The 25,278-nt window shown below is 40.3% G+C and overlaps 2 protein-coding genes across 7 annotated transcripts in view; one reads left to right on the forward strand and one right to left on the reverse strand.

Moving 5' to 3' along the window:
- The window catches only part of LOC148893738 (zinc finger protein DPF3-like), a 28,752-nt gene extending 22,830 nt beyond the window's left edge, over positions 1 to 5,922 (forward strand). Inside the window, exons 10-11 of one of the 3 annotated variants that reach the window (XR_016115947.1) lie at positions 1,597 to 2,283; positions 4,350 to 5,922. Coding sequence is in view for 2 of the 3 variants with exons in the window: in XM_089004079.1 (XP_088860205.1) it covers positions 1,597 to 1,754 (158 nt within the window). In the remaining variant the exon portion in view is untranslated. The other 2 variants (XM_089004079.1, XM_089004080.1) reach the window with 2 other exon arrangements.
- Positions 5,923 to 6,101: 179 nt separating this feature from the next.
- Positions 6,102 to 18,527, reverse strand: LOC148893739 (cytosolic 5'-nucleotidase 1A-like). Of its 4 annotated transcripts, none has more exons than XM_089004077.1 (7): positions 18,007 to 18,526; positions 17,867 to 17,947; positions 15,927 to 16,094; positions 14,859 to 14,988; positions 13,407 to 13,529; positions 12,326 to 12,510; positions 6,102 to 9,755 (listed from the first exon to the last, which is right to left on the reverse strand). In XM_089004077.1, the coding sequence occupies exons 3-7, from the start codon at positions 16,038 to 16,040 to the stop codon at positions 9,420 to 9,422; spliced, it is 888 nt and encodes a 295-aa protein (XP_088860203.1). In that variant the 5' UTR covers positions 16,041 to 16,094; positions 17,867 to 17,947; positions 18,007 to 18,526; the 3' UTR covers positions 6,102 to 9,419. The 4 variants fall into 4 exon arrangements, with proteins under 4 accessions (XP_088860203.1, XP_088860204.1, XP_088860202.1 ...); XM_089004078.1 differs by having other exon boundaries at positions 15,927 to 16,106; XM_089004076.1 differs by having other exon boundaries at positions 17,867 to 18,527.
- Positions 18,528 to 25,278: the final 6,751 nt, after the last annotated feature.

The following is a 25,278-nucleotide window of genomic DNA, read 5'->3' on the forward strand; positions in this document are numbered from 1 at the left end:
CCTTGTGTCTTTTTGATTAAGGTGTCAAGTAAAAATGAGGTACAGTGATACCTCAGTTTATGAACTTAATTGGTTCCCTGAAAGTGTCTGTAAGGCGAAAAGTTCGTCTGCCAAACATTTATTTCCCATAAGAAACCATTAAAAATGAAAATCATCCGTTTCCAGGTCCCCATAAAACACGTGTCAAAGTCAAGGCCCGCGGGCCAAATCCGGCCCGCCACATCATTTTTTTTCGGCCCGCGAAAGCAAATCAAACTTGTTAAATTCCATGATGATTGCTAAAATCTGAGCCAAAATTTCATATTTTTGGATGTCAACCACAATAAAAGTCATTATTCTTGACTTCAGATTTGAAAACGAGTTATTCATTAATTTGCTGTGTGCTCTTTATGTAATATTTGAAGGGATTTAAACATTCTAATGGGTTCCCCAAATTCATAACGGCCCTCGAGAGGAAACCATAACTACAATGTGGCCCGCGGCAAAAAATGACTTTGACACCCCTGCCATAAAACATAATTTTCTCCTAAATACGCCTTAAAACTACACAAAATATACTATATTTTACGTATAATAACTGTGATATTGGATTGTAATTAAAGGAATAATCTGCACTGTATAATAGTTGTTTTATTTACCTTTGTGATGAATGAAACAAATGCTGCTCAGTCTTTTGGGGGGGTGTATCCTGGATTCCTTGTGTCTTTTTGATTAAGGTGTCAAGTAAAAATGAGATACAGTGATACCTCAGCTTACGAACTTAATGGGTTCCCAGAACGTGTCTGTAAGGCGATAAGTTCGTCTGCCACTGTGTAATAGTTGATGTAGTTGCATCTTGATGATATCCGAATGAAGTTGCTGTGCTTTCTCGGCGATAATACCCTCACTCACAATGTCCCCTGCTCACTGCTTTTTCGTTAATCCAAATCAACAGAAGTTTTTCAACCTCTTCTATTGCCTGAGACCGTTGCTTCAACAACACAGCAGCGCCCTTCGCCACACGTAGCAATGGTCGACTTAGCGTAATGGTACTGAGACGCTAAATCCCACAAACGCACACTTCGTTTGTGTTTTTCAATAATCTCCTACTTCTGCTCCACCGCAATTTTCTTTTGTGTCCTCTTCGGCTGAACACTAGCCTGTGGTGGGGTCTTTTTCGGCCCCAAAAAAGCAAAAGTATCCACTCGATAACAAACCACGTCTGCACTGAGTGCACTCAAACAAAGTGGCTGTGGATAACTAGTCCGCCAGCCACCGTGGTGCTGTTCGACCGTGTGGTTATGTGTTCTTCTGCCGAAAACTAGTCCGCCAGCCGTTGTGGCGCTCCATGTGTTTCACGAAAACTATTTTGTATGCCAAGATTATATTCTCGCGAATTTCGGAAGCTAAAGCGTTCGTAAACGGAGGTATCACTATAGTTTCTGAAAATATCACAATAAGTTATTTTTATTTTCCTGGACCACTTGCAGTTACATCACCAACCATGACGCTGTAGTCCTAGTTTGGATTCATTCTTGGTAGAGGAAGTGCACAGCCGCTTCCTTTTGTCTTTCCGTCAGACTCACTTTGCTCCTTTTTTTTTGTCCCACGAGACAGCTGACGGCGGTGAGGAGAAGGAGGATGGCGGTGGTGGCGCCGAAGAGCTCTTTGCCACGACGTCGGAGAGCGATGCCTCCACCTTTCCCGGCTTTGAGGATGATGACCTGGAAGAGCCCGCCGCCAACAGCAATGGATTATCCAGCCGGCACAGATAGACACACTATTTTCCATCTACAAAAAAATCTGCTGCTGCTTTTTTTTCTTCCCCTCCCCCCCAAACTTTTTGTTTGCAGAAAGCACAAAGTGATCACTTCAGGACAAAAAAAAGAAGATATAAGTTGTATTTTATCTACTGGACTTTAATTTATGACATTTTATTTATAAACATCTATAAATTAAGTCAATGAATGACTTACGACCCCACAGCCCCTTTTGGAGCAGAAGGAGTATACTATTGTGTGAAGAAAAAAAAAATAACCCCGCACTGGAGCAATCAAAAATTTGAACAAAGTAACTTTTTAACATTTGGAGGCTGTTTGAATGTCATTGAAAAGCCTTGACTGGATCTTTCTGAAGGATCTCCCTATGACTGTTGTTGTGCTCCTTGACTCCGGATGATATTTTTTTCTTCAAACGTGAAGGAACCAGTGAACGGACTGCCGCAAGCAAGCCAATGGTGATGTTTGGATATGAAGAAGTCGATTTATTTTCTTGATAGACAACAAGCTGCATAGTGAATGAAAGGTAAGCAGATGTGATGAAAATAAATAATCAGCCAGTGAGCGCTGTTGCTCTTACCCCAGATGCCCCGCCACCCTCCCCATTTCTTTTCCCACTTCACTTTTTCCAGCAAGGGATACAGACAATTCACTTTAGCTTGTCACAAAACACATGACATATGTTTGTGTGTGTTGGGGGGGGGGGGGGTTTCGTGTCAATTCAAATGAAATTTTCGAGTGTCGTTATAATTTCACGACACAAAAGTAGTTGCGCTGTAGAACAACAAAACAATTCGGAGTAATTTGTTTCCAGAATTAAGTCTTCGTTTCAGAAAACAAATGCGGACATTCGGTAGAATTCACACACAGGATAGTTGTTCATTTAAGGGGGGAAAAATCGTTCTGGTATTTTCCTTCCAATATGACAACTTTAGCCTTGGAATGTTGACTTTAGGTTCATAAAAATACAGCTATTCTTGCAATACAATGAATTGTTTATGCCAAGATTCTTATAATTTATCCTGGGACTGTAAAGTGACCTTGAGAACTTTGAAAGGTGCTTATAAATGAAATGTATTATCATTGTTATAATTATTATTATTATTTATTATAAGTGAACTTGCGTCAGTTCTAAAATCGTTACCTTAATGTCATACTTTTTTTTTTAATAAAACACACTTTTGTCTTGTTATCGCACGGTGTTGGGTAGCAATGTTTTTTTTTTTTTGCTATTATAATGTTCCATGATGGACTTTTTTCTTCTTTTAATGACGTTTTAAAAATCCGCTTTATTATATAATGCCCTTCATATTGTAGTGAAATGACATTTGCAGTCATTCCCATTTTTTTTTTTGTTTCAGGAAAAAAACTATTTTTTTTTTCCTTACCGCTTTATTCTTGCATAAGTTGGATTCTTATATTCTTGACAAATTTGAGGATACGTACTTACCAAGTGGTTTGCACATCAGCTCACAGTCCGCAGGTTGTGACTATTACCGCCTTCCTGTATCAAGTTACATGTTGGTATGGATTTTTTTTTTTTTTTTCATGGTGATTGTGATAGAAGATGGTGCGATGAAAATAGAAATCCAAATTTTCCTTCATTTTTCACTCAGCTTGTTGCAGAAAATAGTCCTCCAAGTCAAATCTCACGTGTGCATATCCGGAAAAGTTTGGCCAAAACAAACATGTGAATCAAACCTCTGAAGATGGAGGACACTGATTCGCTGTAGCGACCCCTGAAGGGAAAGCCGAAAAGAAAAGAAGAAATAGTCATGCGCAAGAGGATGTCACAGTGAAGGAATGCCCATCTTTGACAACTACTTGACATTTCTGTATTTATTTTGTAAGGGAGGTTCACAATGGGATATAAACCATAGCCTACGTACATCATAGCTGTGTCCGGCGCCACCAGGTCTGGACATTAGGGATATATAAATGGGGCCGATACGACCAGTCAGACTTTAGTTCGCTGACGAAGCCTCTTGGATAGGAGGCGAAACGTCCGAAACCTTCACTTTTGTACAGATGACGGCTGAAGAAACCTTCTCATCGATAAACCATAGCCTAGTTAATATATATATTCCTTTTGGTTTCCTGGTCATATTTATTGTTTTTGTTTCAAATTTAATTTTTCTTGAAACTATTACTGTTCTGGTCATATTTAGGCTCTCAAGAAAAAAAAGTAGTAATTTAAAAAAGACAACTTTACCCATGGATAAAAATTAAGGTTCTTGAAAAATCAATTCTTCTCACGTTCCAACTTTTTTGTGTTTCATATGGCGTAATTGGAAGCTAAATCCCTGTGTAAAAAATACTCCATTTGTCTTGGGTCTTTCTAAGGAACCTTACTAGTGTTGGAGCTTCAATTTGTCAGGCCGTGCCATGGCTTTATCTAATAGGAAAACAGGCGTGGCTGCCATCTTGTGGCTCGCATCTGCAATTACAAGATATTGGTGCATATATCTTCTGATCATTGTTTTTATTATTGATTTACATGTATATTTATTTATTTATTTATTACGTTTGCTGTTATTCAATGTATTGAAGAATCTTGTTGCGTGTGTCTAACTTGATTTTCTTGTGTTGTAGGGGCACTTTTCAAAGAAGAAGCAGGCATGGTAAACACAAGGATTGACCAAGACTTCCAGATTTGGGCCTCAGTGTATGCAACGAGGAGCAAATGGTCCGATGTATGACTTCCAGGATGTCCTCGAGACCATCGGGATAGCTCATCTCTTCACTTGGAGGGAACAAAAAAAAACAGGACCAACCACCACTTGGATCGATTTAACCCACGTTTTTGAGGTTTGCTCATTTATCCCCCAAATTTAACTCGAATGAGTAGTGGTACTCAGCCAGATTTTTGAGATTTCTTTTGCACAAAAAAGAATTTAGGGTTGCAACTGCGTGGTGAGACTGCTCTTGATTTAAGGTCAACCTGAGGCTGACACCTGAATTCTGTTCACTCTAAGAACATCCATCCATCCATCCTTTTTCTGATCCGCTTAAACCTCAAGCGTCGCGTGGCGTGTGGGAGCCAATCCCACCTGTTTTTGGACAGGTGGGGGCAGGGCCATCTTGAACCGATTGTCAGCCAATCGCACAACACGCAGAGACGAACAATAATCCGTGCTTACACTCACACCTTGGGACAATTTAGAGCAGGGGTCGGGAACCTATGGCTCTTTTGATGATTGCATATGGCTCGCCGATAAATCTAAATAGTACATCTTCTCGCTATTTTCTGTTCATTTTCTGTTGGGGCTGCGGTTGGCGGAAAGCGCAATTTTGATTGGGTGATACTGGCCATCAGTTGAAACAGGTAAACGCCCCTTTAAATGAGCCCGAGAAGTAAAAACAAAGTACACTTCAGCTTGAATACACCGATTTGCCTTTGTGGAGAGAAAAGGTTCTGATTCTAATTTGCAAAGAAACAATCCCATCGGTGAAACAGTCGAATGTCAGTGACATTTTAACAAGCCCCATGTTAACGTTAGCATCAATATACTTCTGTCAGAAGTATGTTGCATAGCAAGTATGGAAGCTAATGAGCCGTGTGCAGGCTAGCTAGCAGTAACTTCGCGTAAGGAGCCGGCAATCGTTCCGCTGGATTTTTTACCAATCATGAGGAACGGAAAGCAATTCGTGTTAACGGTGAGTACAATCACAAAGTTTTGTTGAAAAGTGGCCGCGCGCGTGTGTGTGTGTGCGCGCGCTTGCTCGCGTGTTGTGGGTCTCACTGAAAAACATTTCTAAATATTTTACTTTTATGGCTCTCTTAGTCAAAAAGGTTCCCGATCCCTGATTTAGAGTGTTCCATTAACCTGCCATGCATGTTTTTGGAATGTGGGAGAAAACCAAAGCACCGAGAGAAAACCCAGACAGACACAACATGCAAACTCCACACAGGAAGGCCAGAGCTGGATTCAAACTGGAATCTTTGCACTGTGAGGTTGATGTGCCAACAATAGTTGGATCGAATGTAGCTCAAGTTAGGTCAAAAGGGACCAACCCAACTTCTGGCATTGTTAATTTAACTCATTCACTGCCATTCACAAATATATTCAGAAATTAAAAATATGACGTAAAGCACCATTCCCAAATTTGTTTGGGCTTTGTTTTTTCATGCTTGGGTGCTGATAAAGTGCTGGCCATGGGCTCTGGCAATGTTTTTTTTTTCCTTTCCATTTCCGTTTTCCATGTTTTTCCATGTTAGCACTTTATATGTTTTATATAAACAACAGCGAAAGCTGGAACAAAGTGCTAACATGGAAAACGGAAATGGAAAAGAAAAAAAAACATTGTCAGAGCCCATGGCCAGCACTTTATCAGCACCCAAGCATGAAAAAACAAAGCCCAAACAAATTTGGCAATGGTGCTTTACGTCATATTTTTGAACCAATATGTTTGTATCGCATTGGATTTTGGACATACGCCCTCATTTCAAGCTCATATAACTCCAGACTCATATAATTTAGGAATGTACTTTTTCTGATGAAAGAAGAGAGCTTAAGGTTTCTTACGCTGCCGTCAGTGTTTATCTAGTCCTAAAACTCCATAGTCTATGGGTCCTAGAATTCAAGCGACAATGACAAAAACCCTGGCATTGGTGTGGACACATTTTTGCACATCTGGCAGTGAATGAGTTAATTGAATTCCAGTTGTTGCAATTTTGTGGGTTATTTCTTTTATATTTTGGGTTCAAAATATAATGTAACCCAAAAACTTGCGCCGGCTTCCTTTTGGTCATATTTTTGAGCCAAATGTTTTTAAAACACCCCTTTTCTGCGCTGAGGAGCTTGTTGGGTTTATGGTCCTCACATCATGCAAAAACGCGGTTGTTTTGTGCACAAGTGTTGTGTGTGGTGATTGATTTGACTCAACTTTGCAGGAAACAAAAAACCCAAAAAGCTGGATCAGATTGATCCAATTGTATCTAGTCACTTTTGGACCGCTAATTAGGTTACTTTTGATTTTAGAGTGGAGCTTTGGAGGGCGGGGGACTTTGGGTCAGTTCCATTTACACTGAGAACTTCAGCAAGACTAATGAGAATGCCTTTGGGCTCGTCAGGCCTGGACACCACCTGCCCCTCTTTTCCAACCGAATGCCGTGTGAGTGTTCGTGATCCGACGTGACACAAAGATGTCACTTCCCCTCCACACTGTGCCAGCCTGCCTGCCGTTCTGCAATGCAAACTGGCTCTGACAGCCATCCCCCCCCCCCCCCCCGCTCCCACACACACACACCGCCTCCCTTCAACATGATTGGACCAGTGAACAGCCCACTGGGCCCCCAGCCCTAGATTCGGTGCTCAACTCGACCACTTGTACAAGCTGACCTCTGAATCTTTTCGCTCTTAACTTGACTTGAAGTCGTCACGCCTCCTCGCTGTGCTTGCGCCTTTTCATTTTTAGGATTTTTGCAGGAGCGGTCGCAAGATATACATCTGGCCGCCAAACTACTCAGGCATCCTTTACAAACGCTACGCTGTTGATTGTGCAGCCATTGCCGTTGTAGGCCAGAATCGTGTGATTGTATTGCGCTGGCGCGGAGAAACAACGAATGCCCCACACGGGTGGCCGCGATGATTGCGCAGGAGTAGCAGGAGCGCTGCTGAAACACTGCAATAATTCCGTTGCTGTGCTTGCGTGTGTATGTGTGGGAAGAAAGCTCAATAGAAGTTCATTCCTTTAATTGTCTCCTTTTAATCGGATGGAGAACGTCTCCTGTTATTTATTTTTAAAGGAACTGTATTCATATTCTATGTTCGTCTGTCATCGGTTTACCGCCAACCCACCATAACAAAAAGAATGCTGTTTTAGTTTTGTAAGTGCAAATGTTCATTTGTAACATGACTTAATCTCATATTACAACTTTTTCATAGTTTTACTTTTTCTTGGAATAAACCATCCTCCAAAAATGTGACCTTATTTTGGCAATGTAAAAGCTTTTCCTTGAATTTTTCCTTTTTATAACTTCTCCCCCAAAATGTCATGAACTCGTACAGGGTCACGGGGCGGCGTTGGAGCCGATCCCAATTGGCTTGTGGGGGGGGGGGGGGACGGGACGACAGTACAACCTGAACTGGTCACCATGCAATCAAGCGCGTGGCAGAGCATGTTAGCTCACTGAGGTAATCGGTTTCTGTCGCCCTCTACCGTCAAGGATAAATAACTGCTACAGATACATTCTTTTTTTAAACAAAATATCAAAACCGAGTATCAAATAGGTTGAAGCAGAGTATATAATTAACAATATAATTATATATAATTAACAATATAATTATAATTAACAATAATGTGGCAAGAAACAATGCCCTTGAAAATGAATTTATCAGTGTTCATATAAACACGTTCAGCGTAAATAGTTAAGAACCTCATTCTGATATTTCTACTTTTTTTTAATAAATGCATTGAAACAGCGCATTGTTTGACGTGATATGACGTGAACTAAGTTTTTACAATGATGATTATCAAGATGATTATAGAATTCAGGAAGGCCTACCTTGTTACTTGTAAACAGATTTTACAAATGCAAACAAAATATCCTGCCTTTTCCCACGTAGTATTAGTGAAAATCTAAAATGAGAACCATGCATTTCATAATTGCTCTCGTAATAGTCTGTGGTACATTTTAGCATGTTTGATCATGTGAATTTAGATGAACGGCAAATGAAATGGCAGATAAATGGCAAAGCAAGACATGAAGGGACAACTAGCAGGAATGAAATAAGGATAATATCTAGTGTGTGTGTGTGTGTGTGTGTGTGTGTGTGTGTGTGTGTGTGTGTGTGTGTGTGTGTGTGTGTGTGTGTGTGTGTGTGTGTGTGTGTGTGTGTGTGTGTGTGTGTGTGTGTGTGTGTGTGTGTTTATTTCACAACATACCAATCTTTTAATGGTAAAATACAGACACAATTTAATCAATCACATGTACATGATATGTCAATGGTGTGTTAGATCAAAATTAACTCATTCACTGCCATTCTTGATTTTATTCAGGAATTGAAGTGTGGCGTGGAGAGCTATACCCGAATTTGTTCAGGTTTTGTTTTTTCTTGCGAGGGTGCCGATATAAAGCTGGTCAGACTTCTGGCAATGTTTTTTTTCCTTCCACGAGGGAGCAGTATTTGCCTTTTATCCATGTTAGCGCTTTGTTTCAGCTTCAGCTGTTGTTAAAGCTCTATATAAACCAGGATGTATGGATCTCATTGTATTTTGACCAGCCACCCTCATTTAAAGCTCATATAACTCCAGACATATACAATTTAGGAATAAACTTTGTTTTGTGATGTAAGAAGAGTGTCGAAGGTTTCTTACGCTGAAGTGAATGTTTATATAGTCCTAAAAGTCAATATTCTGTGGGCCCTGCAATTTCAGTGAAAACCCTGGCATTGGAGTGAACACATTTTTGCACAGCATCTGGCAGTGAAAATCTCTTAAAACAGAAGGGCATTTAACAAAATCACAATAAACAAGCTAAAATCAAATAAATACGTAATAGGTTCTGACAAAAAAAAGAGCATTTTCTTGTTATATTTGTCGTGGTTTTAATCTACGGTGACAGGATGTATATTTTACCTAATTGTTTACATTTGAGGAGAACTTGTTTCGTTTACCTTTGAATGCTCACGGCCTCTCCATCAAAGGTGGTCACCAAAGTCATTTCTCTGCTAGCCTCTGGGCAATGCCATAAGGAACATGACAGGCGACCGTGCCAAGCTCCGCTGCCCCTTCCACGTGAAATATCTGGTCGTCAAAGAAAATGTGTGGCCTGATCTTCTCCAGCATGGGGCCCTTCGGCGCTCCGGCTAGAAAAAGTGCCTCATCGATCTCCAAGCCCCACGAGCGCAGAGTTTTTAAGGCTCGAGTCCCGGAACTGGCGGCACTGCGAGCCGTCACCAGGTAGGTGCGAATGGGGCAGTCCATGCGCAGACCTTTTTGGAAAAATTTTCTCTGCAATTTTCCCAAAACCTCCAGGAAGCCCTTGAGTGGGCCCTGCAGCAAGAAGAAAGAGCAGCATGAAAACATTTCCGGTGAATCGGCTAGAAATTGATCATATTTCATCCATCGCGTGCCACAGTTCCCTAAAAAACATCAATAATACACCAGCCACAAAATTGAAAAACAACAAAAACTTCACAGGTGAATTTAACTTGACCACCCCTAAGCATTGTAATTAAAGTAAAGTCTCGTTATATCGATATCGGTTATATCGATAGTACTGCTTATTACGATACTATTTCTATGAACGCAAGGAGAAAATTAACATGCCACAGGATCGGATATATCGATAGTCCGGTTATATCGATATTTTTTCCGACTCCCGAGAATATCGATATAACGAGACTTAACTGTATTTCTTTGAGTTAATCCAGAGGATTGGTAAATCGGCCTTGGCCAATTATTTTTCTTTTATGTTAAATGTTCTGTAAAGTGCTTTTTTCCAGCTCCAGCAATTGTACTGTAATATCAATCTCTTTCTGTCTTGTAGTGTTGTTGCTGAACAACACCGTTGCTCAAGGCACCCGGCCTCGATCCAGATCTACTGTCAAATTTTAGACTTTTGTTTCAAAGATTCTGGAAAAAAAGCGGTGCGCAGGCAGTTAAAAGCTTTCTTGGGTGATCATGCCACAAAGTCAATGCACTGAGTCAAGGTTAGATTTGAATTTCGTCGTCCTGGCAAATGACACTGAAGATTAATTGTCCGGTTTTGTTGGATTTAACTGCAGCATTTGATTCGGAGGATAAGGGTACTCTGTTGGCTTGGTTTGCAAGAGCAGGTAGGCATTTGTGGGAGCACCATTGGGTGCTTTAGGTCCTATTTTGCTGACGGAACCTTTTGTGTGAGCCGTGGTTGGTTTGGTGTTTCACAGGGTTACATTTTAGGGCCTCTGCTGTTTTCATTGTATCGTTCCACTTTGAGAAACAATATGCAATACCAAAGCAGGGATGCATCTGGGAAATTAAAAAAGGGGGTGGGCAGTTGCCCCCCCTTGTGTCTGAAAAGGGGACCAAATTCTAAAATTAATGGGCCGGATTAAAATAGATTGCAGAAGAAGACAAAACGGATTGAAATAAACCCAATTACATTCATTGGAACATGATATTTCTAAATTGCAAATAAAAATATTTGACAAATCTATTTTCCTAATATATGACCAATTTTAATTCAAGTAAAATAATTTATTCATACATAAAATAAACACATTTTCTATGTTCTTTAGTTACGACACAATCAATCCCATGCTATTTTGATATTCTACGGTATTACAGAGAAGATAAGGAGAACAGGCTTAGCACAATATTTGTTATTAGTGTCTACCTAAACACATTTCTTTGCTTTGAAGATTTTCAATGTGCCTCAACGTCTCTGAAATCTTTGCCATTATCCACTAAATTTGAAACATTCACAGCAGTTTGCTGCACCAAATTGTCAAGACCTGGTGGCGCCGCTGCTCTTTACAATTTTCATTCTTACAATGTATGGAATAAACTACATTACTTTGTTTTTCATTGTAGCCTATCTTTTGGATGCACTAATTTTTGCCTTAACGTGTTTATCGGTTTGAAATAAGTAGGAATTTTATGTTGCCACTTGTTCCTACTTATTTCAAACCGATAAACACGTTAAGGCAAAAATGCTGCCTGTTTTTAATGTCTTTTACAGTTTTACTCCTGTTCTCACGCTCCATCTTGCAGCCATCGATGTTGACGTCGTTCGATGTAACTATGGCAATGCACCATGGGTAAATCAATATTCCGATTACAGTAAAGTCTCGTTATATCGATATCGGATATATCGATAGTCCCGGTTATATCGATACTATTTCTATGCACGCATGGAGAAAATTACATGCAAACAGGGTCGGATATATCGATAGTCCCGGTTATATCGATATTTTTTCGGACTCCCTTGAATATCGATATAACGAGACTTTACTGTATCTCTTTCGGCATTTTCCGTCAGTTCACGGAAAAGCCCGAGATATCCTCGACCGTGACTATTGAACGCAGCGAAACAAATGCAAGGCGATTATGGCTCTATAAAGTGACCTTGAGAGTTTTGAAAGGCGCTTATAAATGAAATGTATTATTATTATATCACAAAGGCAAGATGACAGATGACGACGTTAAAACCTCTGAAGGAAAACGAACAGTTTTCAATTGCTGTTTAACTAAATTTACATTAGCTATTTTAATAGAAGTATGTGATACGTGCCGTAGCTCATGTAGCAATATGCGCCGATTGTAATCGATTTGTGCTGGGGCAGTGGAGTTATAAAATTGCGCCAGTGGCTGTCAAAATGCGTAAATGGCACAAGAGCGTGGCCCAGATGCAGCCCTGCCGAAGCAATGCATATCTGCTCCCTTTGGAAACATTGTATTTCACAATTTCAACATTTTCATAACTATCATGAACCTTTGCTCTCTGATTGGCTCAACTGTTGTCTACGAAGGTGTTTGTCCGCCATTTTGGGAAGCTCAATATTGTTCCTCTCTTCTCCATTGAATGGCTACAAATAAAATGCCATTTGTGCATAGCATTCATTGAATTGATACTTTACATGGTCCAAAGGCATGTTCTCATGAGCCTTCTCGTGCTCAAAGAACTTGTCGAGTCCGTGGGCCTTGAAAATGCGTTCCGACTCGTCTGAGAAAAGGACAGCGTCGCCATCAAAGGCCACGCGAAGCTGAATATCTGACACTTCCTTCATCTTTTCTGGGGTGAACATGGTGGCTGCTGCAATACCTGACACGGACACACACACACACGCACACACACACATTTATATTATTGTTGCATATTCTATGCATTTCAAAAGAGGATCTAAGTAAGATACAGTGATACCTCGGCTCACGAACATACTAATTGGTTCCCAGAAAGTGTGTGTGAAGTGAAAAGTTCATCTTCCAAACATTTATTTCCCATAATAAACCATTAAAATGAGAATAATCCGTTCCCAGGTCCCCATAAAACATAATATTTGACTAAATAAGCCTTAAAACTACACACAATATACCTTACTTAATGTATAATAAATGTGATATTGTATTGTAATGAAAGAAATAAACTGTACTGTATAATAAGTCGTTTTATTTACCTTTGTGATGGTAGTTGATGGTATCATGGAATGGAGTGGGAGCAGGAGGGAGGGAGGGAATTACCCTCACTCACATTTCCCCTGATAGCTGCTTTTTGTTAATCCAAATCACCAGACGTTTTTCAACCTCTTCTATTGCCTGAGACCGTTGCTTAGACAACACACGCGTACTGGTACTGGGATGCTAAGTCACACAAACGCACACCTCGTTCTTGTATTTTGATGATCACCTTCTTCTGCTTGACTGTAATTTTCTTTTGTGTCCTCTTCGGTTTAACACTAGCCTGTGGTGGGGTCTTTTTCGGTCCCAAAACAGCAAAAGTACACTCGATAACAAACCACATCCGCACTCAAAGAAAAGGGGTGACGAAAACTAGTTCGCCAGCCACTGTGGTGCTTTTCGGTTTGGTTCGTCCGCCGAAAACTAGTTCGTCAGCCGAGACTATATGCTCGCGAATTTAATGTTCGTGAGGTGAAAAGTTTGTGAGCTGAAGCGTTGGTCAGCGGAAGTATCACTGTACTGATTTTACACCTTAGCACTGACCTTCTTGTAAAGCTTCTCGCACCTTGGCAGAGTCAGCAGAAAGGTACAAGTTCGTGTGGTAGGCCTTCAAGTAACCTATCGGGCTGTTCCCGCCAGTCATACAGAAGCGCTCAATGAGTAAGTCTAAAGTAGAATCAAACGGAAAAGTTACTTAGTTCAAGGGTGACAATTTCTGTAATTTATGGGGGGGAAAAGAGAATTCAGTTGGGAGTGTGTATGTGTTGGTGAATGTACACTGTAGGACTGCGTGTTAATACTTCATGTGAGCCAAAAAAAGTGGTGCATTTCCAAGAATATTTGGATCGTGTTTATGTTGTGTGAATTTTTGAGTTGTGTGCATGAGGGCATTTCAGTCGTGCATGCGAGTAGAAAAAGCATCCCGACCAGGCTATGTGAGAGCACTTTATAGTCAGTTAGAATGGACAAAAATGTTAGTAGGGTGTGTGTGAGAACATTTCAGAAGTTTATCTATTTATTGTGTGTGTGTGCATGCGGGGGTGAGGCAGGGTGCTTTGTTAATAAGGTATTTTTTTATTATTCCATGAACTCTATTTTATATTTAGTTTGTTCTTTTTTTTTTCTTTTGACTTCAAGACGGCGCGAGTGGTTGCTTCTGTGAAATGTAAATTTCTCCACTGTGAGACTAATAAAGGCAAATCCAATCCAACTCCATTTGGCTTTTTCCCCCCAGTCGTTTTCTATTTTTTCTGCACTCCTACCTTGCCTTCCTTCATTTGGTTCCTCCATTTTTAACTCATTCGCTGCCATTCCCGAATGTAATCGGAAATTGAAAATATAATGTGGAGCGCCATTCCCGAATGTGTTCGGGTTTTGGTTTTTCTTGCAGGAGGGGGGGTGCCGATAAAGCGCTGGTCAGACCTCTGGCAATGTTTTTCCCTTCCGCGAGGGGGCAGCATTTGCCTTTTGTACAGCCGCCCCCAATTGAGTCTAAAGTTTCTTACGCTGCATTGAATGTTTATGTCATCCTAAAACTCAACATTCTGAGGGTCCTGGAATTTGAATGTAAATGACAAAAGCCCTGGCACTGGAGCAGACACATTTTGCATGTCTGGCAGCGACTGAGTTAACAACCAATTCAGCCCTTGACTAAAACGGATATCACAGAGCCAAATACAGTATGTTGAGAGCTGTGATTTTTTTTTTACACTCTGCCTGATTACACCATAGATGAATGGCTGTGGGGGTCCCATATTCTCTTGGGTCGCATTATTTGTTGTGTGGACCATGAGAAAGATTTCATTTTAAACAGTGAACTGGGAATTGGTCGCTCAGGGACTTAAAATGTTAAAATGAAAATCCAGACCCACTTCCTAAAACAGACAATGTTGGGGTGTGACTCCCTGCACGCAAACACAGGGTCATGGCATCTGTGTGTGCGTGTGCATGTGCGTGTACGTGTGTGTGCATGATATGGTATGGTTTGTAACTCACGATGATGATTGATGGTATTGATAAGGCGGAGGCCCACGTATGCGTGGTTGTTTGTCACGAGCACCACGTCAAACAGCTCCTCGCTGTGTGGGTAAAGCTCCCGCAGTCGACTGTTGACAGCCTCCAGAGCCTGGGAACAATACCAAGCACACATTTAAGAGAAAAATATACAAACCTCACGAATCACCGTGTCTATTTGTTCTTTCATCCTGATTTTTCTTTAACGCCCCCTGATGTACGAAGCAGTGTGTTAAAGCGCTTTGTGGGGGCGGGTTAAAGGCTCGTTTTTGGCATGCCGACATGTTTGTGATGGATGATTTATGAAGTCAGTTCGCATTTATCCAAAGGGTACATTACCCCGCACCTCCGCCATGGTTCAACATATAAGATAAACTGAAGAAAATATGAATGATAATTCAAGTGGTGGCCATGTTTTTGTTTCGGTTGCAGTCGGTTGGTTTGGATGACAAGGACGTCAATGACATTTTGGAGGATTTATATTACGTGTAAATTGTAATATACATTTTCCAGTGTGCCTCGCATTTGAACTGTACCAACTGCCAAAAAATGCAAATGGGAGAAATCCATATTTACAACCTAAACAGATTACTGTATTTTCTGGTGCATAAGGTGCACATAAGTATAAGGTGCACGCCAAATGAATTGTGCATTTTCAAACGTTTTCTATACATAAGGCGCGCCAGATTATAACGCGGACCTTCAATGAATGACAAAAGTTATACAAATATATAAATATATCAAAGTTGTCCAAATATAAGGCACACCACAATATAAAGTGCTACGGTAGAGGCTGGCATTATCCACTACTTCTTCTACAGGGGGAAATGGAGTCGTGCTGACAGGAGTTGCGAGACCTGTTGTGGATCAATATGACTTCACATATAAGGCGCACCTGCGTATAAGGTGCAGGGTCATCTTTTGAAGAAAATCAAGGCTTTTGGGTGCGCCTTACACCGAAAATATACGGTATACTATACGGTAGACTGTGTTTGACCTGATCAATGCACAACTATCATTTTTGCTGCATTATGCAAGACTCTTTCTTACCTTGACGAAAGAGAAAGCAGGGCCGGGACTGAAAGGCTCGGTTTCATGCTCCAGCTGGTACTTGAGATACTCCTCCATGCCTTGCCGCTCGTAGATCTGCTGCTCACGCTCCATGTTGAAGAGTACCCGTGATGACACGGCAATGGTGATGGCATTCTCCGGATTGGGCTGACAAAATAGCTAAGTACATGAGTTTGTTTCTGTGTTGACAACTGTGCAGGTGGCAAATGTGATTCCTCTCTTTACTTAGAGTGTAAGAGGTATTTGTATGAAGAAAAAAACAATGGTCAAAGTAGACACACAGATTCAACATCTCTATTTCATTTTGCCACATGTGTACTTTACATATTCAACTGTGGATAACTTTTAGCTCCCATTAAGAGGATGTCTTTGTTACGTCATGTCATCAAAGGACATTGAAAAATAGAACAAACCGAATTTGACAAAGTGAGAGGTAAAACATACAATTATCTGTTTTGAATTGTGGAGGGTGACAGTAAAGGCACAGAAGCCTTTATTTCAGTAACACATCTTTACTTCAGGTTTAAAACAAAACAAAACAGAATCACTCATTCCAGCACTGTGCTAGCTCAGAGGTGACATTGTAAGAATAATAACTGTAGTAACAATTTCATTATGTGTACACAAATATTTTGGGGCATTTTTCTAATCACTTGTTTGATTGTGTAGTGATGCCACAGAATCGGGAGAAAAGGGGGGTTCAGAATCTTGTTTAGGAACGCGACTTTATGATCACAATGGTTGAAGCTCAAACCTTGAGGTTAAAGACGCCAAAGCAGCATCAAAGCAGTATTATAAAAGTGAAACCCAATTACAATTGCAGTAATGTTATTTTAGAGTCATGATTATCCAATGGTGGGCCGTCAGGGCCTGCAAAGCCTTTTCTGCAGGACTAAAAATATCTAATTCTAAGTCATTTTCAAGACAAAATTGACATTTTTAAGAAAGGTCGGAAAATAGCAGAAAATAGCAAATACTATTGAAATTTTATGAGGTTATTATTGATGCTTTGTCATCCTGTTATTCATGCTTATCTGCAGTGTGAAAGAGTGACTTCCGTCCCCATATCATGAATCCACACATTCATGGTAAAAACTCGAACAGTTTAATGACAGTATTTCTTTCTTCACAAGTTATGTATTTCCTGGCTAACGGGACCCTATAGTAAATCACACCACACTTATTTACAGTCGCAGCTGTGGATTGATTCAGACATAGCACTACTGAAGGCCCACGGGTGATATGCATGGCCTGCCACTGTAATTATGCTTCCATTTTTGAGCTTTTTGTCCAAGAAAATACGGTTGAATTCACTTGTGTTATTTGTCATCAAATCAAATATTATTTTAATTTCCTAGTGGTTTGAGTTACCGTATGAAACGTAAATCATCATTCCTCAAACTGCTACTGCCAAGAGTTATTTGTTATTACAGGTAACCGTGACACCAAGCACTTCATCCCCTTAGCAAATGCCACATATCACAACGTCTAAATGTTAGCACAGTGAACTTTTGTACGATTTATTGATTTATAGTTTGGCTAGTAGAAAAGAGCCTATCGGCCTTAGTCTCGAGTAGTTTCAAGTTGTAAAAATAATAATAATAATAATAGTTATCTTTCACGTACTAATCCAAGATGGTGTGTGTGTGTGTGTGTGTGTGTGTGTGTGTGTGTGTGTGTGTGTGTGTGTGTGTGTGTGTGTGTGTGTGTGTGTGTGTGTGTGTGTGTGTGTGTGTGTGTGTGTGTGTGTACAATACAATACAGTACAGTACATAATGATTTATATAACGCTTTAACAATAGCTGAAGCTGTAACAAAGCGCTTTAGTATAGTCATGCCAAAGATTCAGATACATCCACAGGTTCCTAAATGGAGTTAAGGAAAAAACAACGAACACCGAAAGCATTTAGTGTACTTACAGGTTGAGGCTTCCTTGTCGGAGTAGATGGCTTAACAGCTATCTTCGTATCTTGTCGGTTGCTACTTGCATCATTTCGTTTCTGTCCATTGACACCGTTGCTTAAATTCATTCTTTAACAAACAAAAACACTTTCCTCACCCTTTCGCGTCCTGTCTAATCTGCCTCTCTCTTTCTCTCTGCTCAAAGTTGCCACTGAAGTGCGGTCTCACTCTTGCAGGGGAGCAATTTGAGCTTCTTCTCCAGTGTGTTCAGCAAACCAGATCAGTCACACTGCAGGAATAGAGAATAATAATATGCTGACGAATGGCCAGCGACGTGTAGTCATTTCAGGATTACAGAATCCACAAATACAATGTCGTTTGTATTTGCCTTTCCTTTCTCATCCACACTGGCTTTTGCAGTCGTTTGTTATCTTCCTCCTGATTTTAATATTTTCCGTGTTGCGTTTCCTTGAGCAGCAGAGCATCTAGTTCAGCGTGACAGACGCTTGTTGCATGACTAGAAGACGTCGAGTACACTGCTGTGACAACAACGTACGTTGCATATTTCCCATGTTTTTGTATGTTGAATTATTTTTTTAAACGCTGATATTTGTAAACATTTAGATGATGCCTTTTTATGCTCTTATGTTAATTCTGATTTATGCGTCATCTATTGCCACACTCGGCTGCTCTGCCGTATGGTAAATGTAGTCCTATATGACTAATTTACTTCCTGCACAAACACACCCTCCACCACCACTCCCCTACAACCCCATCCCTCCACCCTCGCTCTTTTTGTGTCCCTTCTAAAGTGAGCATACTGCTTGATCTTGCCAGTAAGGCAGCACTCTCTGTTGCCCGGCAACAGCCACCGACTGACTGGGATGGTGTTAGAACAGTTTGTAAAATAACCGACCTTAGTGTAAATGTCAGGTAGCGACATAGCATGCATTACATTAAGTACATCATTCTCTATCATTTAGTTGTATTAAGTTCATCCTGTCTACTTAAAGAAAAGAGTCTGTTTAAAATTAAATTCTCTATCATTGTTTTATGATGTACATCGTGTCCCTGTACTGTACTGCGCTGCATGTGGCGTTAGTCAGAGAAACACACACATCAAACACAAATGAAAGTCTCAATTGCGCTTTGAAGGTAGTAAATGTATTACAATATAATTTAGATAAACACCAATTTAGAGGAGCATGGGCGGGATGATGCTGAGCAGACATCTTTGTATAGAGCCGCTAAAAAAAAGATAGATTCTTCCTGAACATCCATCCACCGTCATTAGCCTTGTCATGTTCAATGTGACCGCAGAACCTGGAACCCATCCAAGTGGACTAAAGATAAAAGGTGAACTACGCTTTGAATATCGTCAGGCAATGGCAGGGCGAATGAGGACTTTGTTAACCACCCAGCCAGTCTGTGGATGTAAATAATTTTAGTTTTGTACTTGTGGTTGGAGTCCCCATCTCTGCTGTACTCCAGCCCTTCCTTCAAGAGGCTATTACCTGCCACTCTTCTGGGATGAGATTTTCTGTTTTTCAGTGTGTTTTGTTTTGCATTATCCAGTACATTTGTGCTGTCATTAATGTGGAAAGTGTGCCATAATCTCTCTTCGGTACTACACATTAAATAAATCACAACAGTGTTTGTCATCCACAACCAAAAATTTGTACACTGGCTTTAGCTTGGTAGTTGAGTGGCTAGTTGAGTTGAGCTTGAGTTGAGTGGCGTACCGCTCCAGCCTGCCTGTGTGGAGTTTGCATGTTCTTCCCGGGCCGGCGTGGGTTTTCTCCGGGTCCTCCAGTTTCCTCCCACATTCCAAAAACATGCATGGCAGGCAGATTGAACACTCCAAATTGTCCCTAGGTCTGAGTGTCAGAGTGACTGCTGTATAATAATACACTTCATTTATAAGCGCCTTTCAAAACTGTCAAGGACACTTTACAGTCACAGGATAAGTTTTTTTAGTGGGTGAGCAGCGGCAGCCACAAGCGCTAGCGTTCACTCAACCCAAAAGTAACTCAAATAGATATAAAGTATGTCTTTGTGTGCCCTGCGATTGGCTGGCAACCAATTCAGGGAGTCCTCCACCTAGTGCCCGAAGACGGCTGGGATAGGCATCCATTGAGGAAAAGAGACTGTCTCACATCTCCTGTCCCACGTAAATCCACTTCAATTCCAAGCCGCAACAGTTCCACATACGCAATGGCGCTTATCATGGGCTCCTCAAGCCATGCATCCACCCAGCAACAGACTGCCCAACAGCACCGACCTTTCTGCTGGACAAAGCAGGGCTGTGAAAATGCTGCCCATTACAGGCGGAAAAATGCACAATTGCCCCAGAGCTGCCCAGCGAAGTGTACACCGAGACACTGTCATGTTAGGACAGAAAATAATGTCCTCCAATCTGTTGCAGCAAAGTACACAATTCTCCAAGATGCCTTGGTGTAATAAATAAAAATAATAATAGATTTCATTTATAACATAGAGGAACTAATTTCTTGTTGGTCTGAAAGCAGTTTGAACCCATTTACGCACAGATAAATTCATTTTCAAATGCATTAATGTTGTTTCTTGCACATTAATTATTGTAAATTATATATAATTATATTATTGTTAATTGTATACTCTGTTTGAACCTATTTGATACTCTGTTTTGATTTTATTTTGATTTTTTTCAAATGAATTTATCTGTGTTCATATGAACACCCTCGGTTAAAATAATATATTATTTTGATTGCTACTGTGCTAGCTTTTTCTTCGCAAATCAAGATAGTACAGCCCAATTGGGAGCTGCGCACCCCTTTCACCACAATGTTTCAAACGTGACTGCACAGACAAGTTGACACGTAGCTGTAGCTAAGTCCACTGACCTCTCAGCATGACAGTTATAGTTTTTGTCATGGTTTGCATGGTGGTGATGGTGGTGGACCCCCCCCCCCCCAAAAAAAAAAAAAAAAAAAAAAAAAAAAAGCAGGCAGGAGGGAGCAGCAGGGTGTAATTGTCAAATTGTATTAAATAAAGTCAGCAGGAACAAAATCTGTTAGGGTGAAGCAAACACATACAATGACCTGACAACAAAACAAAACCTGACAGTTTTAATCCAAATAAAAATCTAACTCAATAGAACATTTTTCAATTTTTCTGCAAAAGTGTTTTTAAATGCTGTTTTATTATTTCAAAAGCAATTGAAGACCTCCATGATGCAGTATATTGTGGTTATTCTGTTTTTCAGAAATGGGACAGTAACTCAAATACATTTTGCAAATAAATCATGTATTATGAGAGTTTACCAACTGCCCTGCGTATTGCTTCCAAAAACAATGTTCAAATATTTAAAGAAAATTATTAATTATTTTCCTTTCAGCTTTTCCCTTCAGGGGTCACCACGGCGAATCGGTGTCCTCCATCTTCAGAGGTTGAATTCGTATGTTTGTTTTGGCCAAGCTTTTACGTCGGATGCCCTTCCTGACACAAACCTTTGTATTTATCCAGATTTCTAAAAATGTGAAATTTCCAACCCCACTCAAAGTATTAACTTGTAATGTTTCTTTAGCGTGGGGGTCACTGCCTTCAATTAAAAATAATTCAACACTTACAAGGTGTTTTCTTTCACATGTAAATATAGTAAGTGATATTTGGAATACAAAATAACATCAGAAAATACATCAAAAATAAAATTACTCAAATTTGGAATGGCTAAAATATTTTTACATTCCCAATTACCGATGAAAAGGTTTCTTCAGCCAAGTACAGATGACGGCTGAAGAAACCTTTTCAACGTACAGGACCACTCCTGTACGACTGAGAACTTACACGGACGTATTCCCAATTACCATAATTAAGAGGAAATGTATAGTTCTGAATATATTCAAGTCACACTGATTGGTCGAACAAATGACAGAAATATAAATACAGTACAGTGATACCTCGGTTTACGAATCCCTTGGCTCACTTATGTACAGGGGAAAAAAACAATAATATTACAAAAAGGGGGGTTACTTTGTAAAGTATGTTACAGCCGCTAGAGGGCACTTGAGGACAGGCGAGTCTGTCAATTTCAGGCGCGCAGTTCTTTGTCTTTCCGTCAGCACCCAAAGACAGACAACCATTCAGACTTTAAGGACAAGAGTTCTTAACAATATGCATTTTGGAAGGAAGGTGGGCTGGTGGTGGAGAAAATCTGAAGTAATTGGAGAAAACCCACACAAAAGCATCGAGATGGCGTGCAAACTGCTTACAGGAAGGTGACGAAAATTCTGAACCGTGATCTAAATGACAACAGTTCAATTAACACCTTAAATGAACTGTTGTCATTTAGATCACGGTTCAGAATTTTCGTATTACTGACACAAGTTAATCACTCCAATAAACAAGTTAATCACTCCATGCATCAAAATTTCCTTCGCCTGAACCAAAATAAAAATGACATGATTGTTTTTCGCAATAGAAGATTGTTGCTAGAAATAGCCAAAGGCTGATATGAAATAGTAAACATTGTGATCAAATTATCTGCCATATCGCCCAGTTCCAATTTTCAACGTTATAGTTTGATGCCTTATTATATTATATTATATTATATTATATTATATTATATTATATTATATTATATTATATTATATTATATTATTTTATATTATATTATAATTGTTATCGTGATTATTAATGAGACCTGTACCTAAGTAAAGGTTGTGCCTGATGGGCTGGAACTCGGGGGAGGGGGGGTGAACAGGACACGGAGACAGTTGGGGCGCACCCACTGAGCAGATTTACATAACGCAGGCGCAGTTATGCGCAGCCAGCCTTTCCTCATACCGGCTGAGGCCACGCCCCTCTCTGTGCAGTCCGATTGGCGGGAAATGACCGACTAAAATAAACACCTAAAAAAATCCAAGAGAAGCGCTCGTGTGGCTCACCTACTTCACGCCACCTGCACTGGTTGCCCTGGAAACATGCCAGATGGAATAGAATGTGTGTACCTTGTGAGAGGGTAGAGCTGCTACGCCAGCCATCCTGTCTCAGTGGGCGGGAACAAAAGCAAGAATGAGAGTGAAGGAGACCACAACAAAGAGGGTACACTGACCACCGATCAAAAACCTCCCATTGTTACGTTCACTAAAGGTTTCAAAAGTAATCACACAAGTAAGCTCTGTTTAAGTATACAACTACAGTATAGATACTTGACCAGAAAGAAACCAGAAAGAAAGAGTAAAAGTAAAAAGTTTCAACCTTTAGTCAAATTAAAGTCACCCAATGCGCAGTAGGTGGGGGACACCCTGAACTCATTGCCAGCAAATTGCAGGGCACACATAGACAATACCAGAATGTATTTTATTAATTTGCATAGTGCTTACACTGAGAAGGGAAAAAGTCAGAAGGTAAATTCTGTGACAGGAAAATTTAGATTGAAAGGACAACAGGAAACAAAACGTTACAACCTCACAAAAAAAATGATAAAGTGGGGGACAATAACTGAAATAGTATACAGCACAGGTGTCAAAATCAAGGCCCGAGGGCCAAATCTGTCCTGTCACATTATTTTAGCAGCATCGAAAGCGAAAGCAAATCAAGCATGTTAAGTTCCATGATTCTTGCAAAATTCAGACCCAAATTGTATTGCATGTATGTACACCACAATATCAGTCATTATTTTTTATTTCAAATTTGAAAACTAGTTAATCATTAATTTGTTGTGCGCTCTGTATGTAAAATGTGGAGGGGATGAAACATTCTAATAACTTCCCCAAATTCATAACGGCCACCGAGAGGAAACCGTAACTTCATTGTGGCCCGCGGCAAAAAAATGAGTTTGGCACCCTTGATATACCTTATTTGAATGTGTGTAGGAGTCAGGGGATTTTAAAAAATCTAAATCGCAACCATTGTTGATCGTAATCCTCTATTTGCGTCTTTTTTACCTTGTAGGTTCTCTACGAAAGTTTGAAAAAAAAAACCAGTCTATTTTGATAAAAGGTAAGCAGTTAAAAGCGCCAATATCTGTTTTCATATGTAGCCAAATGTTGTTCATTCATGTGCATTCAAGAGATGCCCACGATGGGAAAGATGCCGTGCGTACAAGTACTTTGTGTACAGCATTACGGAGCCCCAGATTCCTTGACAAGAGCAAGCGCGGAACATACATCAAGGCATGTTCAAATTAGGTAACCGGATAGCGTTTGCAATATTCAGGCTGGAAAAGCGGAAACCCAGCTGTCTTATCAGCTTTAAAAGAAAGTAATAATTGCATTTTCAGGTTTTGAAAACCCAAATAAGTGTACAGTATGTAAGCATATTCATTTTTATTCCACAAATACAATGTCGATCAGAACCAGTGGGGGTACTTGCAACATGACTTCCCTTTAAGTACAGCAACAAAGAATTATATTGACACAAATGCGCAGATATTCTAAAGCAGTGGCGGGCTGTGGATTCCACCGCAAGGCCTTCAGCAGTGCTACTCTGAATCAATCCAGACTGAAATAAGTGTAGTGTGATTTACTACATGTCCACTAGAGGCTACCATTAGCCGACCTTTCTTAATGATGACCATTTTTTCTCAAAAAGCCCATCTTGAAAGTGGCTTAACAGTAAGTCTCCAACCAAATCCATTTATTATCCTCTTCCAGCCATTGTATGTTGACAAAACTGCATTGGTACCCCTTTTGGGTTGCCAACTTGAAATCCGATTGGTTAGAACAACAGTTTGATCGACACATTTGATGCGACAGGGCCCGCAGAACTGATTGTGAAGGTGTCCAGGTAGATTTCTGACGCTGGTAACAAATAATTGGTAAAATGCTTAAATATTAAAACACACGTCTGGAAGCAGTGCAACAGGTGAAAAGTAATGAAAGGAAGCTGAAAGGCAATTGGGAATTATCTAATAAGGATTTATGGACAAAATATAAATACATCAGTCCCTTTTTTATATTCATATATGTTTAGGCCAGCCGAGAAGGCTTTGCAGGACTTCACGGTCCGCCATTGTTCTAAAGATGTGCGATCCCTGAAGGTCACACGTCATGCACATATCTCTAAAAGCATTGGCAAGCACTCGAGTCCTTTAATTCAATTTGTTTCCATTGCTTTTCTCAAATGTGATTGTCCAGCCAAACAAAGCTCTTCTACAATAGATCACCAATGTCTGCGGGTCAAAGTCACAGAAAAGCAGTTCATCTCACTTCCTGCCTCCATTTGGCTCAACACAAAAACAGGAAGTGTGTGCTGCCTGTGTTTCCTGGGCCTTGTAAGAGTTTTAGGGTATGGGCGCTTAATACACAGCTTGTATAGTAGGAGACATTTTTATTACATAAGCTTCACTATGGCAATCGATGACCCCTATTGACTACAATAACCGTACCATAAACATTCCTCCTCTGGTGAAAAACGCTGCATGAGTTGAAGCTCTGATCTGCGTTAG

The sequence above is a fragment of the Hippocampus bargibanti genome, linkage group LG09 (genome assembly GCF_051943395.1).
Source record: "Hippocampus bargibanti isolate YZ-2025 linkage group LG09, ASM5194339v1, whole genome shotgun sequence".
In the NCBI taxonomy this organism is placed as follows: Eukaryota; Metazoa; Chordata; class Actinopteri; order Syngnathiformes; family Syngnathidae; genus Hippocampus; species Hippocampus bargibanti.